At 36.8% G+C, this 14,438-nt stretch overlaps 1 protein-coding gene across 3 annotated transcripts in view; it reads left to right on the top strand.

Annotated features, from left to right (window-relative positions):
- LOC123557555 (zinc finger protein GLIS1-like) overlaps positions 1 to 11,056 on the top strand; it is a 38,637-nt gene extending 27,581 nt beyond the window's left edge. For all 3 annotated transcript variants that reach the window (XM_045349079.2, XM_045349080.2, XM_045349081.2), the window contains 2 exons: positions 1,401 to 1,519; positions 6,417 to 11,056. In XM_045349079.2, coding sequence (XP_045205014.1) covers positions 1,401 to 1,519; positions 6,417 to 7,126 — 829 coding nt within the window. In that variant the 3' untranslated portion in view covers positions 7,127 to 11,056. The remainder of the gene's footprint in view (positions 1 to 1,400; positions 1,520 to 6,416) is intronic.
- Positions 11,057 to 14,438: the final 3,382 nt, after the last annotated feature.

The raw sequence follows: 14,438 nt of genomic DNA on the forward strand, positions 1-14,438 counted from the left end.
AACACGGCAGCTAGAATCGTAACCAGAACATCCAGATACGACCATATAACGCCTGTTCTGCGTGAACTCCATTGGCTTCCTGTGCAATGTAGGGTAGAATACAAAATTATAACACATACATATACGGCACTCAAAGATCAATCACCAGCTTATGTAGCGAACATGCTAGAAATATATACACCATCCAGAAATCTGAGATCGCAGAATAATGCATTAAAACTAGTGGTGCCCAAATGTCGAACAATACGATTTGGTGACAGGAGCTTTCAGACAGCTGCTGCGAGGTTATGGAATGCCCTCCCATCTGGCATAAGAGAGTGCAAGACCGTGCAAAGTTTCAAAAAAGCGCTAAAGACGCATTATTTCATACAATTCTTTGGCAACTAACATTTCACTGATTACCTGATTTATAATGAAGGTACTTTGCCGGCCAATTAATTACTTTAATTAAGAACTCCAGTGTGACAGAATAATATTGGCGGTGTTTTTTTTTTTTTTTTTTTTTTTTTTTTTTTTTTCTGTGGGATGTATCGTGGATGTTCTCCGGACCGTTTAGGTGGGGATAGGCCCAATCATCCGGGACGGTTTGCATGCTGTGATGCATTTCGCAGACATCATACCGTTTAATTCTGTCTGTTCAAAATGTAAGATATCTTCTGTTCTATTCTGCTCTGACCTGTGTCTTTGATAGGTCAGTTAATGTTTTATGATATTGTATTTTGTTTTATGTTTTGATCTGCCTACCTTCCAATTTAAAATGCCCAGGTATCTTATTACCGTAATGTAATTTTAATTTCTTCTATAATAGTTCAATTCCCATTTTTTATTGAACATTATATAAATGTTTTTATGTAAAGCACTTTTGAACGTATTTTTATATGAAAAGAGTGCTATATAAATGTGGTATATAATAATAATAATAATAAAAAAATAAATTAATTTTCATATGTTTTTTGAGTGTAAGGTGTAAAACATGATAATTTCTTTCATTATAGCTGGAAAAAGTAGAGAAATTATTGTACTGAAATAAATAAATACAGTTCAAAATGTGTATCTAAAAATTTAATAAATCCGCCATTTTGTTTTTTGTTGCCATGGAAACAAAATGGCTGCCAATTTGACCAAATATTTAAATGCTCATAACTTTCTCACTTTTAGTCAGATTTTGAAAATTCTTTCACTTCTTTAAATGTTTTAAGAAATCCCAGCTGATGAAATTAACATAAGAACAACGTTGCCTTTCCCTTTAAGTAGTGATTTTACTTCTCAGCCAGGAAGAAGTTTCTACATTTAGTAGAAGCCTTCATATTTAGGTAGTATGGAAAACCCATATTCTCTTCCTGAATGGGTAGGTTCCCGTACTACTGGCTTGAAATTATAGCTAAAAACTTACATTTCAGGTACAAAATGTTAATTCACATCCGTACGCATACCAATGAGAAGCCACATAAATGTTCACGATGTGGGAAATCTTTTTCACGGTTGGAAAACCTCAAAATTCATATGCGATCTCATACAGGTAATGTTTTTTTTTCATCTCATACTTGAAGATAAAGGGAAATATGCTGTATTTTAAAGCATTTCTGTTTACATAGAGCTCGTTGATACATTAAATGTGGCAAAGGAAATTAACAACAAAAAAAACATATAGCCGTTAAATTGATGTCCATGAAATAAATGGCATGTTGGACATTGTGACCTCTTCATTCTTTCCTTATGTAGTCATTACTAAATATGGTATTTATGGCATAATTATGCTAGTAAGTACAATACATTACAGTTCATTGACTTCATTTTCACAGTTGAGTTAAGATTAAAATTGTAATTTGACTTACCAGTTATAATATACATTGATTAAAGATATAATGGTAATGCCAATATAAGGAAAAACAAAAGTTGTGTGCCAAAATACTGAACAAAATTGAATATTAAAATAAGATGAGATCGGAGTGATTTTGTTTTTGGTTTGTTTGTTTTGGCAAATATGAAATTTTTCATTTTTCACAGTGTTAGTTATGAATTCTTTTAAAGCAACATTTTGTAGTTTAAATAATTTATCATAAAGAAAGAAACCCATCATATATGATACAAGCACTTGCTGAAAATATGTTGAAACATTATTTTGTTGAAAATGTGTAAGTAATTTGATTGGCTAAAATTGATAAGAGATCAGTGTGTTGTTCTTAGTGTGTCCATACCAAAAGGTTGAGAGTTTACATGTGCCATGTAAACATATTAAATAGGCTAGTGTTGTATGAAAGTTAATTCTGAATTATCAGTAAGTGTATCAATATTATATATCAGACAGATGAAAAAAAATTAATATTTTCCATTTAGGTTTTGTTGCTTTTTAGCTCGACTATTCGAAGAATAAGTAGAGCTATCCTACTCACCACGGCGTCGGCGTCACACCTTGGGTTAAGTTTTTCGTACCAGTCCACATTTTGACAAAGTCTTTTGAGATAAAGCTTTGAAACTTTCAACAGTTGTTTACCATCATCATGGCCAGTTATAGGCAAGAGCACATAACTCAGTCAAGGATTTTGGCTGAATTATGGCCCCTTTTGACTTAGAAATCATGGTTAAGTTTTTTGTACCAGTTCATATTTTGACAAAGTCTTTTGAGATAAAGCTTTGAAACTTTCAATATTTGTTTACCATCACCATGTCCAGTTACAGGTAAGAGCACATAACTCCACCAAGGATTTTGGCTGAATTATGGCCCTTTTTGACTTAGAAATCTGGGTTAATATTTCGTACCAGTTCATATTTTGACAGTCTTTTGAGATAAAGCTTTGAAACTTTCAACACCTGTTTACCATCACCATGTCCAGTTATAGGCAAGAGTACTTAACTCCATCAAGGATTTTGGCTGAATTATAGCCCCTTTTGACTTAGAAATCATGGTTAAGTTTTTCTTACCAGTTCATATTTTGACAAAGTCTTTTGAGATAAAGCTTTGAAACTTTCAATACTTGTTTACCATCACCATGTTCAGTTATAGGCAAGAGTACATAACTCCATCAAGGATTTTGGCTGAATTATGGCCTTTTTTGACTTAGAAATCTGGGTTTATATTTCGTACCAGCTCATATTTTGACAAAGTCTTTTGAGATAAAGCTTTGAAACTTTCAACACCTGTTTACCATCACCATGTCCAGTTATAGGCAAGAGTACATAACTCCATCAAGGATTTTGGCTATATTATGGCCCATTTTGTCTTAGAAATCTTTGTTAAGTTTTTCGTACCAGTTCATATTTTTTGTAAAGTGTTTGATATATGGCTTTGAAACTTTTATCTCTTGTTTAGTATAATAGTCTCTATCTGTAGGAAAGAGAACATAACTCTGTCATCTATTTTGCTGAATTATGGTCCTTTTTGGATTTTGAAATTGGTTCTGTTTTCATACAAGTCCATGTTTTGTCAAAACTATTTGACATATGGCTTTTAAACTTTGAACACTTGTTTATCATTATGATTTCCATCTGTAGGCAAGAGTACATAACTATTTTGACTGAATTATGGCCCTTTCTGGACTTTAAAATTGGCTCATATATTGCCATTTAGTGCAAGACTTATCGAAATCAAAGTAATACAGGAACATTGTTTGTCTAATCTATTTATTCCTTTTGTCTGAATATCCGTGGAAATATTTTGACCCCATTCTTCAATCAATTCTTCGAATAGTCGAGCGCGCTGTCATCTGACAGCTCTTGTTTCTCTCGGTATTTGCTGTGTGATTGAGCCAGATCTACAAACCTGTACTAATTTGCATATGAAATAAATGTATACATTTTGTTAGCTATTCCCCATTTCCCGTTGTTTTGCAATTTGTAGACAGATTTCCCAAACATTTTCTTCTTACTGCAGTGGATAATAAATGACTATTTTATATAGTATTTCTTCTTTTTATGCTCCCGAAGGGAGGCATATAGTTTTTGAACCGTCTGTCAGTCTGTCCGTCTGTCAGTCTGTCCGCAATTTTCGTGTCCGGTCCATATCTTTGTCATCGATGGATGGATTTTCAAATAACTTGGCATGAATGTGTACCACAGTAAGACGACGTGTCGCGCACAAGACCCAGGTCCGTAGCTCAAAGGTCAAGGTCACACTTAGACATTAAAGGATAGTGCATTGATGGGCGTGTCCGGTCCATATCTTTGTCATCGATGGATGGATTTTCAAATAACTTGGCATGAATATGTACCACAGTAAGACCACGTGCCGCGCGCAAGACCCAGGTCCGTAGCTCAAAGGTCAAGGTCACACTTAGACGTTAAAGGATAGTGCATTGATGGGCGTGTCCGGTCCATATCTTCGTCATCGATGGATGGATTTCAAATATCTTGGCATGAATGTGTACCACAGTAAGACGACATGTCGCGCGCAAGACCCAGGTCCGTAGCTCAAAGGTCAAGGTCACACTTAGACATTAAAGGTCATTTTTCATGATAGTGCATTGATGGGCGTGTCCGGTCCATATCATTGTCATTCATGCATGGATTTTAAAATAACTACGCATGAATGTGTGACACAGTAAGATGACGTGTCGCGCGCAAGACCCAGCTCCGTAGGTCAAAGGTCCTAAACACTAACATCGGCCATAACTATTCATTCAAAGTGCCATCGGGGGCATGTGTCATCCTATGGAGACAGCTCTTGTTTTCAATACAAAATATCAGTGCAACTATGAAGTATGGCTTTAAAAGGTTGTTAATATTTAATGTGAAAACAAATATTTGTTCTAGCTACCAAAGTCCCAGGCTATATAACTGAATTGGAGACCAGTCTCAAAACATCAGCATCTTTAAATTGAAAAATGGCTAGACTGTCTTCTGACTGGTCTCCAAATGTTTTATAACCTTGCAGTCCTAGTTGTTGTAACTTTAGAACTAGACTGGTATCCAAACTTAGGTGTTGTAACTTTGGAACTAGACTGGTGTCCAGACTTAGGTGTACCCGCCCGCTTAGCTCAGTAGGTAGAGCGTCGGTCTACGGATCGCGGGGTCGCGAGTTCGATCCTCGGGCGGGGCGTGTGTTCTCCGTGACTATTTGATAAACGACATTGTGTCTGAAATCATTAGTCCTCCACCTCTGATTCATGTGGGGAAGTTGGCAGTTACTTGCGGAGAACAGGTTTGTACTGGTACAGAATCCAGGAACACTGGTTAGGTTAACTGCCCGCCGTTACATAACTGAAATACTGTTGAAAAACGGCGTTAAACCCAAAACAAACAAACAAAGACTTAGGTGTTGAAACCTTGGAACTAGACTGGTCTACAATATTAGGTGTTGTAACCTTGGAACTAGACTGGTCTCCAAACTTTGTTAGCTCATCTGATTTTTTGAAAAAAAATGATGAGTTATTGTCATCACTGGAGCGGTTGTCGGCGTCGGCGTCTGCGTCGGCGTTGCCTGGTTAAGTTTTATGTTTAGGTCAGCTTTTCTCCTAAACTATCAAAGCTATTGCTTTGAAACTTGGAATACTTGTTCACCATCATAAGCTGACCCTGTATAGCAAGAAACATAACTCCATCTTGCTTTTTGCAAGATTTATGGCCCCTTTTGTACTTAGAAAATATCAGATTTCTTGGTTAAGTTTTATGTTTAGGTCAACTTTTCTCCTAAACTATCAAAGCTTTTGCTTTGAAACTTGGAATACTTGTTCACCATCATAAGCAGACCCTGTACATCAAGAAACATAACTCCATCTTGCTTTTTGCAAGAATTATTGCCCCTTTTGGACTTAGAAAATCAGTTTTCTTGGTTAAGTTTTATGTTTAGGTCAGCTTTTATCCTAAACTATCAAAGCTATTCCTTTAAAACTTGCAACACTTGTTCACCATCATAAGCTGACCCTGTACAGCAAGAAACATAACTCCATCCTGCTTTTTGCAAGATTTATGGCCCCTTTTGGACTTAGAAAATATCAGATTTCTTGGTTAAGTTTTATGTTTAGGTCAACTTTTTCTCTTAAACTATCAAAGCTATTGCTTTAAAACTTGCAACTCTTGTTCGCCATCATAAGCTGACCCTGTACAGCAAGCAACATAACTCCATCCTGCTTTTTGCAATAATTATTGCCCCTTTTGGACTTAGAAAAAACATTTTCTTGGTTGAATATTATGTTTGTCAACTTTTCTCATAAACTATCAAAGTTATTGCTTTAAAACCTGCAACAGTTTTTCACCATCATAAGTGGACACTGTACATCAAGAAACATAACTCTATCCTGCTTTTTGCAAGAGTGATGGCCCTTTTTAGACTTAGAAAATCATGGGTAGGACAATATTTCTATTATACAAAAAAAATCAGATGAGCGTCAGCACCCGCAAGGCGGTGCTCTTGTTTTATAATTTGGAACCAGGTGATGCTATAAAAGTACTACTAAAGCCAATTGATCTGATATTTACAGGTGAAAAGCCATATACATGCCCATTTGAAGGCTGCAACAAGGCTTATTCAAACTCTAGTGACAGATTCAAACATGTGCGGACCCACCAAGAGGACAAGCCTTACATCTGTAAGATGCCAGGTTGCAGCAAACGCTATACAGATCCAAGTTCACTTAGAAAACACGTTAGAACTCATGGGCATCATTATAAAGATGCAACTCGGGAGGTGACAAGTTTTTCTTCAGACCCCAGTGTAGTTCAAGAAAACAGTATTGAAACATTAAGAACTAACATTAGTCATTCCTGTACAGATGTAGCTGGAAATATGCCTGCGGAAATGACAAATTCAGGAAGTAAACCGTTGGTTACAGTTTCTAATCACCAAGGTTCTGGTATTAGATTGATTAATATCTCTAGTCTCATTTCAAATCCGCTGCTTTCTTCTACAATAATTCCAATCACAACTCAAGAATTAGCATCACACACTGATATACCGATGTCAATAACAGTTAAATCACCATCTGTAAACGCTCTTACAAATATTCGTCAGTATGAAAGCGTAAGAATGATTTCACCAAAGAGTCAAGAATCTCCACTAGATCTTTCAACTTGTTCTAATTCTGAATCTTGTGGAACAGAAGCAGAAAGTTCAGCTTCCCAGCAGAGTCCAAAGTTTGAAACAGTGACTCCAGAGATTGGAAGGTGGGAGATTATTCACATGTCATCTTAACCCTTATCGTGCTTAACACGACTGATTCTGCCTTTGGGACCAGTGTAGATCATGATCAGCCTGCACATCCATGCAGTCTTATCATGATCTGCACTGTTTGCTATTCAGTCAGAATGATTTTGGTAAGCACCCCTTTTAACAGTTAATGGTACTGTCCAAATTGAAAGATGGACAAGTTCATTATAGAAATTTAGCGGGGTTTAGGTTGCATCTACTGTTTGATTTACCAATTCTGTAGCAGGTTTTTTTTTATTTCTTTATTTTCCAAGAATCAAATGTAAAGTTATTCATCTTTCTAAAGGTCACTAGAGAGAGTAGAAGGAAATTTCTGAATTTTAGAAATATCTACGGTGATCTTAAGTTCATAGTCAGTGATGTCATTTTTAAATTTATAGCTAATTCATGTGTAAAATTCACAGCCTGTGTCCTGAAAGTTTAGTAAAAATGCAACAATGCTTTTAGTCAGAATCGCAATTTTTGAAAAACTTCTGCCCAAAAAGGCAAAATGGCTGGAATTCATAATGAAAAAAAAAATCCTGTCATAAACAAAACCAATGAAGGATCTGTTTTATAAAATTTGAAAGTGCCTATTGTTAACCATTTTTTATACGCCCGTTTGAAAAACGGGACGTATTATGGGAACGCCCCTGGCGGGCGGGTGGGCGGGATGGCGGGCGGGCGGGCGGCGTCCACAGACTTTGTCCGGAGCATATCTTCTACATGCATGGAGGGATTTTGATGAAACTTGGCACAGTTGTTCACCATCATGAGACAGAGTGTCATGCGCAAGAACCAGGTCCCTAGGTCTAAGGTCAAGGTCACACTAGAGGTCAAAGGTCAAATTCAAGAATGACTTTGTCCGGAGCATATCTTCTTCATGCATGGAGGGATTTTGATGAAAGTTGGCACAGTTGTTCATCATCATGAGACGGAGTGTCATGCGCAAGAACCAGGTCCCTAGGTCTAAGGTCAAGGTCACACTTAGAGGTCAAAGGACACAAGAAAGAAAACTTTGTCCGGAGCATATCTTCTTCATGCATAGAGGGATTTTGATATAACTTGGCACAAATGTTCACCACCACGAGGCGGAGTGTCATGCGCAAGAACCAGGTCCCTAGGTCTAAGGTCAAGGTCACACTTAGAGGTCAAAGGATACAAGAATGAAAACCTTGTCCGGAGCATTTCTTCTTCATGCATAGAGGGATTTTGATATAACTTGGCACAAATGTTCACCACCACAAGACGGAGTGTCATGCACAAGCACCAGGTCCCTAGGTCTAAGGTCAAGGTCACACTTAGAGGCCAAAGGTCAGATACAAGAATGACTTTGTCCGAAGCATTTCTTCTTCATGCATGGAGGGATTTTGATGTAACTTGGCACAATTATACACCATCATGAGACGAAGTGTCATGCGCAGTTCCCTTTTTAGAATTACTTCCCTTTGTTGTTACTATAAATAGCTTATATTGTAACTTTTTCATTACTAGTCGTAGGGAAAAATCGAGACCACTTTTTTTGTAGTACAACATGCATGCTACATCCAATTATGAGGTGTATTTTGACCAATCTCTACCTGGTAAAGATTTTTGTGTGGACTTACAATTTTTTTTTGGATTTTTTTTTTTTTTTTTTTTTTTCTTTAAAGATTACCTTCCCTTAGTTGTTCCTATAAATAACTTATATTGTAACTTTTTTATAATTGACCGTAGGGAAAAAACAAGACCACTTTTCTGTGGTACAACATAGATGTTACTTTCAAATTTTAGGTGTATTGTAAGGTATCTCTACCTGGTAAGGAGTTTTTTAGTGGACTTAGAAAAACAAAAGACTTACAATGATTACTAAACAACCACAAAATTAAAATTCCATTTGCAAATACAGGTGCTAGAGTAAAGAAATTTGCTGTGACGGGCGTATATTGTGACATTCTGGCACTCTTGTTCAGTTATTGAGACCAGTGTACAGTATCCATGTGCATGCCCACCCTCCAACTTTGAAGAAGTGGGGGTATATGCAAGTAATTTGATAACCACATGACCCAGGACCTTCAAACTTAGTAGCATGATTGGGCTTATGAAGTAGATGGCACTTATAGTGTTTTTTGGTCAAGTAGGTTAAAGGTCAAGGTGATAGGACCCGAACCGTGAAACCAGTTTCCACCCAGTAACTTGAAAATCACTTGACACAGGACCTTCAATCATTTTTGCTTGATTAGGCTTATGGAGTAGATGACCCCTATTGTTTGTCTAGGTCACAGGTGCCTGAAAACGGTTCCCCCAATTACTTGAGAACCACTTGACCCAGGACCTTCAAACTTGGTAGCATGAAATAGATAATCAGTAATGTGTTTGGGGTCATTAGATCAAATGTCAAGATAGCAGGGGCCTGAAACTTGGGACACCATTTCCACTCAATAACTTGAGAACCACTTAGTTCAAGACCTTTAAACTTGATAGCATGATTGGGCATTTGAAGTAGATGGCCACATGTTTTTGGGGTCAGTAGGTCAAAGTCAAGGTTACAGGGGCCAGAACCACGAAAATGGTTTCTGCTTACTAATTTGTGAAACGTTTGATCCAGAACCCTCAAACTTGGTGGCATGATTGGGATTATGGAGTAAATGACCTTAATTGTTGTTTGGCTCAGTAGGTCAAGGTTAAGGATGGATGAATACATATTTTGAATTAAGCACTGGCTTTTTTAATGAACTTGCAGTCGATAAAAAGAAACTTCAACTTGCATATAACCCGCCTTTAAATAAGACTTTCTAAATCTGGTCAAAGATGGTAAATGTTGATGTTTTACATTGTCACTATTGGCATTAATAGTAGATATATTACCTAGCTATGTTATTGCATTAGAGGTTATACAGTAGTAAAAAAAAAATACTATATAACCTATACAGAATAAACAAACTTTTGAGGGCTGTAGTACATATCCAGGCCCATTTTAAATAAGAATTACTTACCTTATGTTCATAAATGACCTTTAAACAACAAAAAATATCAAAAAAGGTAGGGGTCATGTATCTCCTAAGAGAGATTTTTTTGTCTGACATGTTACATGATTGTGTAATTTGGTTTGTTTACATTTTTATATAATCCAAAAATCTACTTGAAAGTGCTACTAAATTGTCAGACATAGATCCACAATGAAAGAAAAACAGAAAATGGATTACTTAAAACATGAAAATGCCATCTTTACTGGTAAAAAAAGGAGGATTTCTTTCTTTCCGCCACTATCTGACTAGCCCGGAAGTGCTGTTTGATTAGCTATTTACTACTATTGTTCCTTAGAATGTCATGAAATGAAGTTCTTAGACACCAGGGCATTCGTTTGTATTGAAACCTCAATGTGCCACATAGTATTGATTGGCCGATGGAGAAAGTTATTTACTGGCCTTTTTTTCTCATGTCTTGTTACGGTACTGTAAAATCAGAACTTTTCACAAAGAATGAACATTGGCTATATTCCTTGCCAGTATTCATGGAAATAAAAACTCACGTAAGTGATGTAATTATCATGAATAACCCTGTATATTTCACAAATTGGTCGTTGCCAATATTTTACATCGCTTACTCTTCCTATTATATTTAGGACAGCAAATTTTTTGCCTTGTGAAAATATCTGATTTTTGCAGTATGTCATTGTTGAAATTTTCATCACAGAGCTAAATCATGAAATGGTTTGCATAATTACATAGTGAATGTATGCATATTACATAGTGAATGTATGCATAATTACTTAGTGAATGTATTACATCAGAAATTATTTTAAAAATCTTGAAAAATTGTACTTTTTAGGAGAAATGTTGTGTATGTTTCTGTTCAAAATAGATTATTTAAATGTTCATGAAGTGTTTACCCAAACTGTGATATCTTACTGTTATATATAAATTGTTGTATTGAATAAATGTTCAATCAGTGTTCTATGAGTATTGTAGAACTTTTGTCTCTGCAAAAGGGATTATTCCATAAACCTTGGCTCTTATATATCTTAGTACAATGATCAGCTGTATAAAATTGAAACCTCTGCAAACAGTACTCCTCCACAGACCTTGGTTCTGGTTTATCACTGTACAATATTCCCCTGTATAATCTTGAAACCACTGCAAACAGGATTCCTCCACAGATCTTGGTTCTGGTTTATCACTGTACAATTTTCCCCTGTATAACCTTGAAGTCGCTGCAAACAGGATTCCTCTACAAACCTGTCACAGTCTATCCCACTACAATATTTAAACTTGAAACTTCCTCCACAAACTTTGTTCCAGTTAATCACTGAACAGTATTCACCTGTATAAACAACTTGAGTCTGCAAGTCTGCAACTATAATGCAAATCTTCGTACTAGTACAGAGCTTGGCTATTTTAAGTTCTGATGAAATCTCTGTTATAATCAATGGATTTGGATCAGACTTTAAAAAAAGTTGTTACCAACATCATATGACATAAGGTCCACAACTCTTGCACCAATATTTTATGTGTGCCCTTTCTACTTAGAATTTCTGTTAGGATAACGTGTTGATGAATAGTTTTACTCTTTCACTGTTATTACTAAATGTATTTGGTTCAAACTAAAGTAGTTTTCATCATCATCCACATGACAAATAGGCCACAACTCTCGCATCAGTATTTCATGAATTATGCCCTTTTTTACCCCGATTCTCAGGTTAAGGTATTAGACCCGTAATAGAGCACCTCCTTTTTATAAGCCCGTTTGAAAAACAGGACGTATTATGGGAACGCCCCTGGCGGGCGGGCAGGCGGGGGCGTCCACAGACTTTGTCTGGAGCATATCTTCTACATGCATGAAGGGATTTTGATGAAACTTGGCACAGTTGTTCACCATCATGAGACGGAGTGTCATGCGCAAAAACCAGGTCCCTTGGTCTAAGGTCTAAGGTCAAGGTCACACTTAGAGGTCAAAGGTCAAATTCAAGAATGACTGTCCGGAGCATATCTTCTTCATGCATGGAGGGATTTTGATGAAAGTTGGCACAATTGTTCATCATCATGAGACGGAGTGTCATGCGCAAGAACCAGGTCCCTAGGTCTAAGGTCAAGGTCACACTTAGAGGTCAAAGGATACAAGAAAGAAAACTTTGTCCGGAGCATATCTTCTTCATGCATGGAGGGATTTTGATATAACTTGGCACAAATGTTCACCACCACGAGGCGGAGTGTCTTGCGCAAAAAACAGGTCCCTAGGTCAAAGGTCAAGGTCACACTTAGAGGCCAAAGGTCAGATACAAGAATGACTTTGTCCGAAGCATTTCTTCTTCAAGCATGAAGGGATTTTGATTTAACTTGGCACAATTATACACCATCATGAGATGAAGTGTCATGCGCAGTTCCCTTCTTTAGAATTACTTCCCTTTGTTGTTACTATAAATAGCTTATATTGTAACTTTTTCATTACTAGTCGTAGGGAAAAATCGAGACCACTTTTCTGTAGTACAACATGCATGCTACATCCAATTATGAGGTGTATTTTGACCAATCTCTACCTGGTAAAGATTTTTGTGTGGACTTAAAATTTTTTTTTGGATTTTTTTTTTTTTTTTTTTTTTTTAAGTTTTTTTATTATCTTCCCTTAGTTGTTACTATAAATAACTTATATTGTAACTTTTTTATAATTGACCGTAGGGAAAAAAACAAGACCACTTTTCTGTGGTACAACATAGATGTTACTTTCAAATTTTAGGTGTATTTTAATGTATCTCTACCTGGTAAGGAGTTTTTTTGTGGACTTAGAAAAACAAATGACTTACAATGATTACTAAACAACCAAAAAATTAAAATTCCATTTGCAAATACAGGTGCTAGAGTAAAGAAATTTGCTGTGACGGGCGTATATTGTGACATTCTGGCACTCTTGTTGAAGGTTGAAGAGTATTCAGTTCCTACCATAAACCTACTTTGACTGAAATTTTCATCGGGGGGGGGGGGGGGCGTACTGGGATCCAAATTTCTTTACTCATTTTCCTTTTCCTTTTGTGATCGTGCGGTGTCCGGCGTGGGTGCGTCCGTCCGTCCGTAAACTTTTTGCTTTTGACCACTCTAGAGGTCACATTTTTCATGGGATCTTTATGAAAGTTGGTCAGAATGTTCATGTTGATGATATCTAGGTCAAGTTCGAAACTGGGTCACGTGCCGTCAAAAACTAGGTCAGTAGGTCTAAAAATAGAAAAACCTTGTGACCTCTCTAGAGGCCATATATTTCACAAGATCTTCATGAAAATTGGTCGGAATGTTCGCCTTGATGATATTTAGGTCAGGTTCGAAACTGGGTCACGTGCCATCAAAAACTAGGTCAGTAGGTCTAAAAATAGAAAAACCTTGTGAACTCTCTAGAGGCCATATATTTCATAAGATCTTCATGAAAGTTGGTCAGAACGTTCACCTTGATGATATCTAGGTCAAGTTCGAAAGTGGGTCACGTGCCATCAAAAACTAGGTCAGTAGGTCAAATAATAGAAAAACCTTGTGACCTCTCTAAAGGCCATATTTTCCATGGGATCTGTATGAAAGTTGGTCTGAATGTTCACCTTGATGATATCTAGGTAAAGTTCGAAACTGGGTCACGTATGATCAAAAAGTAGGTCAGTAGGTCTAAAAATAGAAAAACCTTGTGACCTCTCTAGAGGCCATATATTTCATGAGATCTTCATGAAAATTGGTCAGAATGTTCACCTTGATGATATCTAGGTCAAGTTCGAAAGTGGGTCACGTGCCTCGAAAACTAGGTCAGTAGGTCAAATAATAGAAAAACCTTGTGACCTCTCTAGAGGCTATATTTTGCATGGGATCTGTATGAAAGTTGGTCTGAATGTTCATCTTGATGATATCTAGGTCAAGTTTGAAAGTGGGTCATGTGCCTTCAAAAAGTAGGTCAGTAGGTCAAATAATGAAAAAACGTTGTGACCTCTCTAGAGGCCATATTTTTCATGGGATCTGTATGAAAGTTGGTCTGAATGTTTTTCTTGATGATATATAGGTCAAGTTTGAAACTGGGTCACGTGCCTTAAAAATCTAGGTCAGTAGGTCAAATAATAAAAAAACCTTGTGACCTCTCTAGAGGCCATATTTTTCATGGGATCTGTATGAAAGTTGGTCTGAATGTTCATCTTGATGATATCTAGGTCAAGTTTGAAACTGGGTCAACTGCGGTCAAAAACTAGGTCAGTAGGTCTAAAATAATTAAAATCTTTTGACCTCTCTAGAGGCCATATTTTTCAATGGATCTTCATGAAAATTGATCTGAATGTTCACCTTGATGATATCTAGGTCACTTTCAAAACTGGGTCACG

This window comes from Mercenaria mercenaria, chromosome 5 (genome assembly GCF_021730395.1).
Source record: "Mercenaria mercenaria strain notata chromosome 5, MADL_Memer_1, whole genome shotgun sequence".
Classification (NCBI taxonomy): domain Eukaryota; kingdom Metazoa; phylum Mollusca; class Bivalvia; order Venerida; family Veneridae; genus Mercenaria; species Mercenaria mercenaria.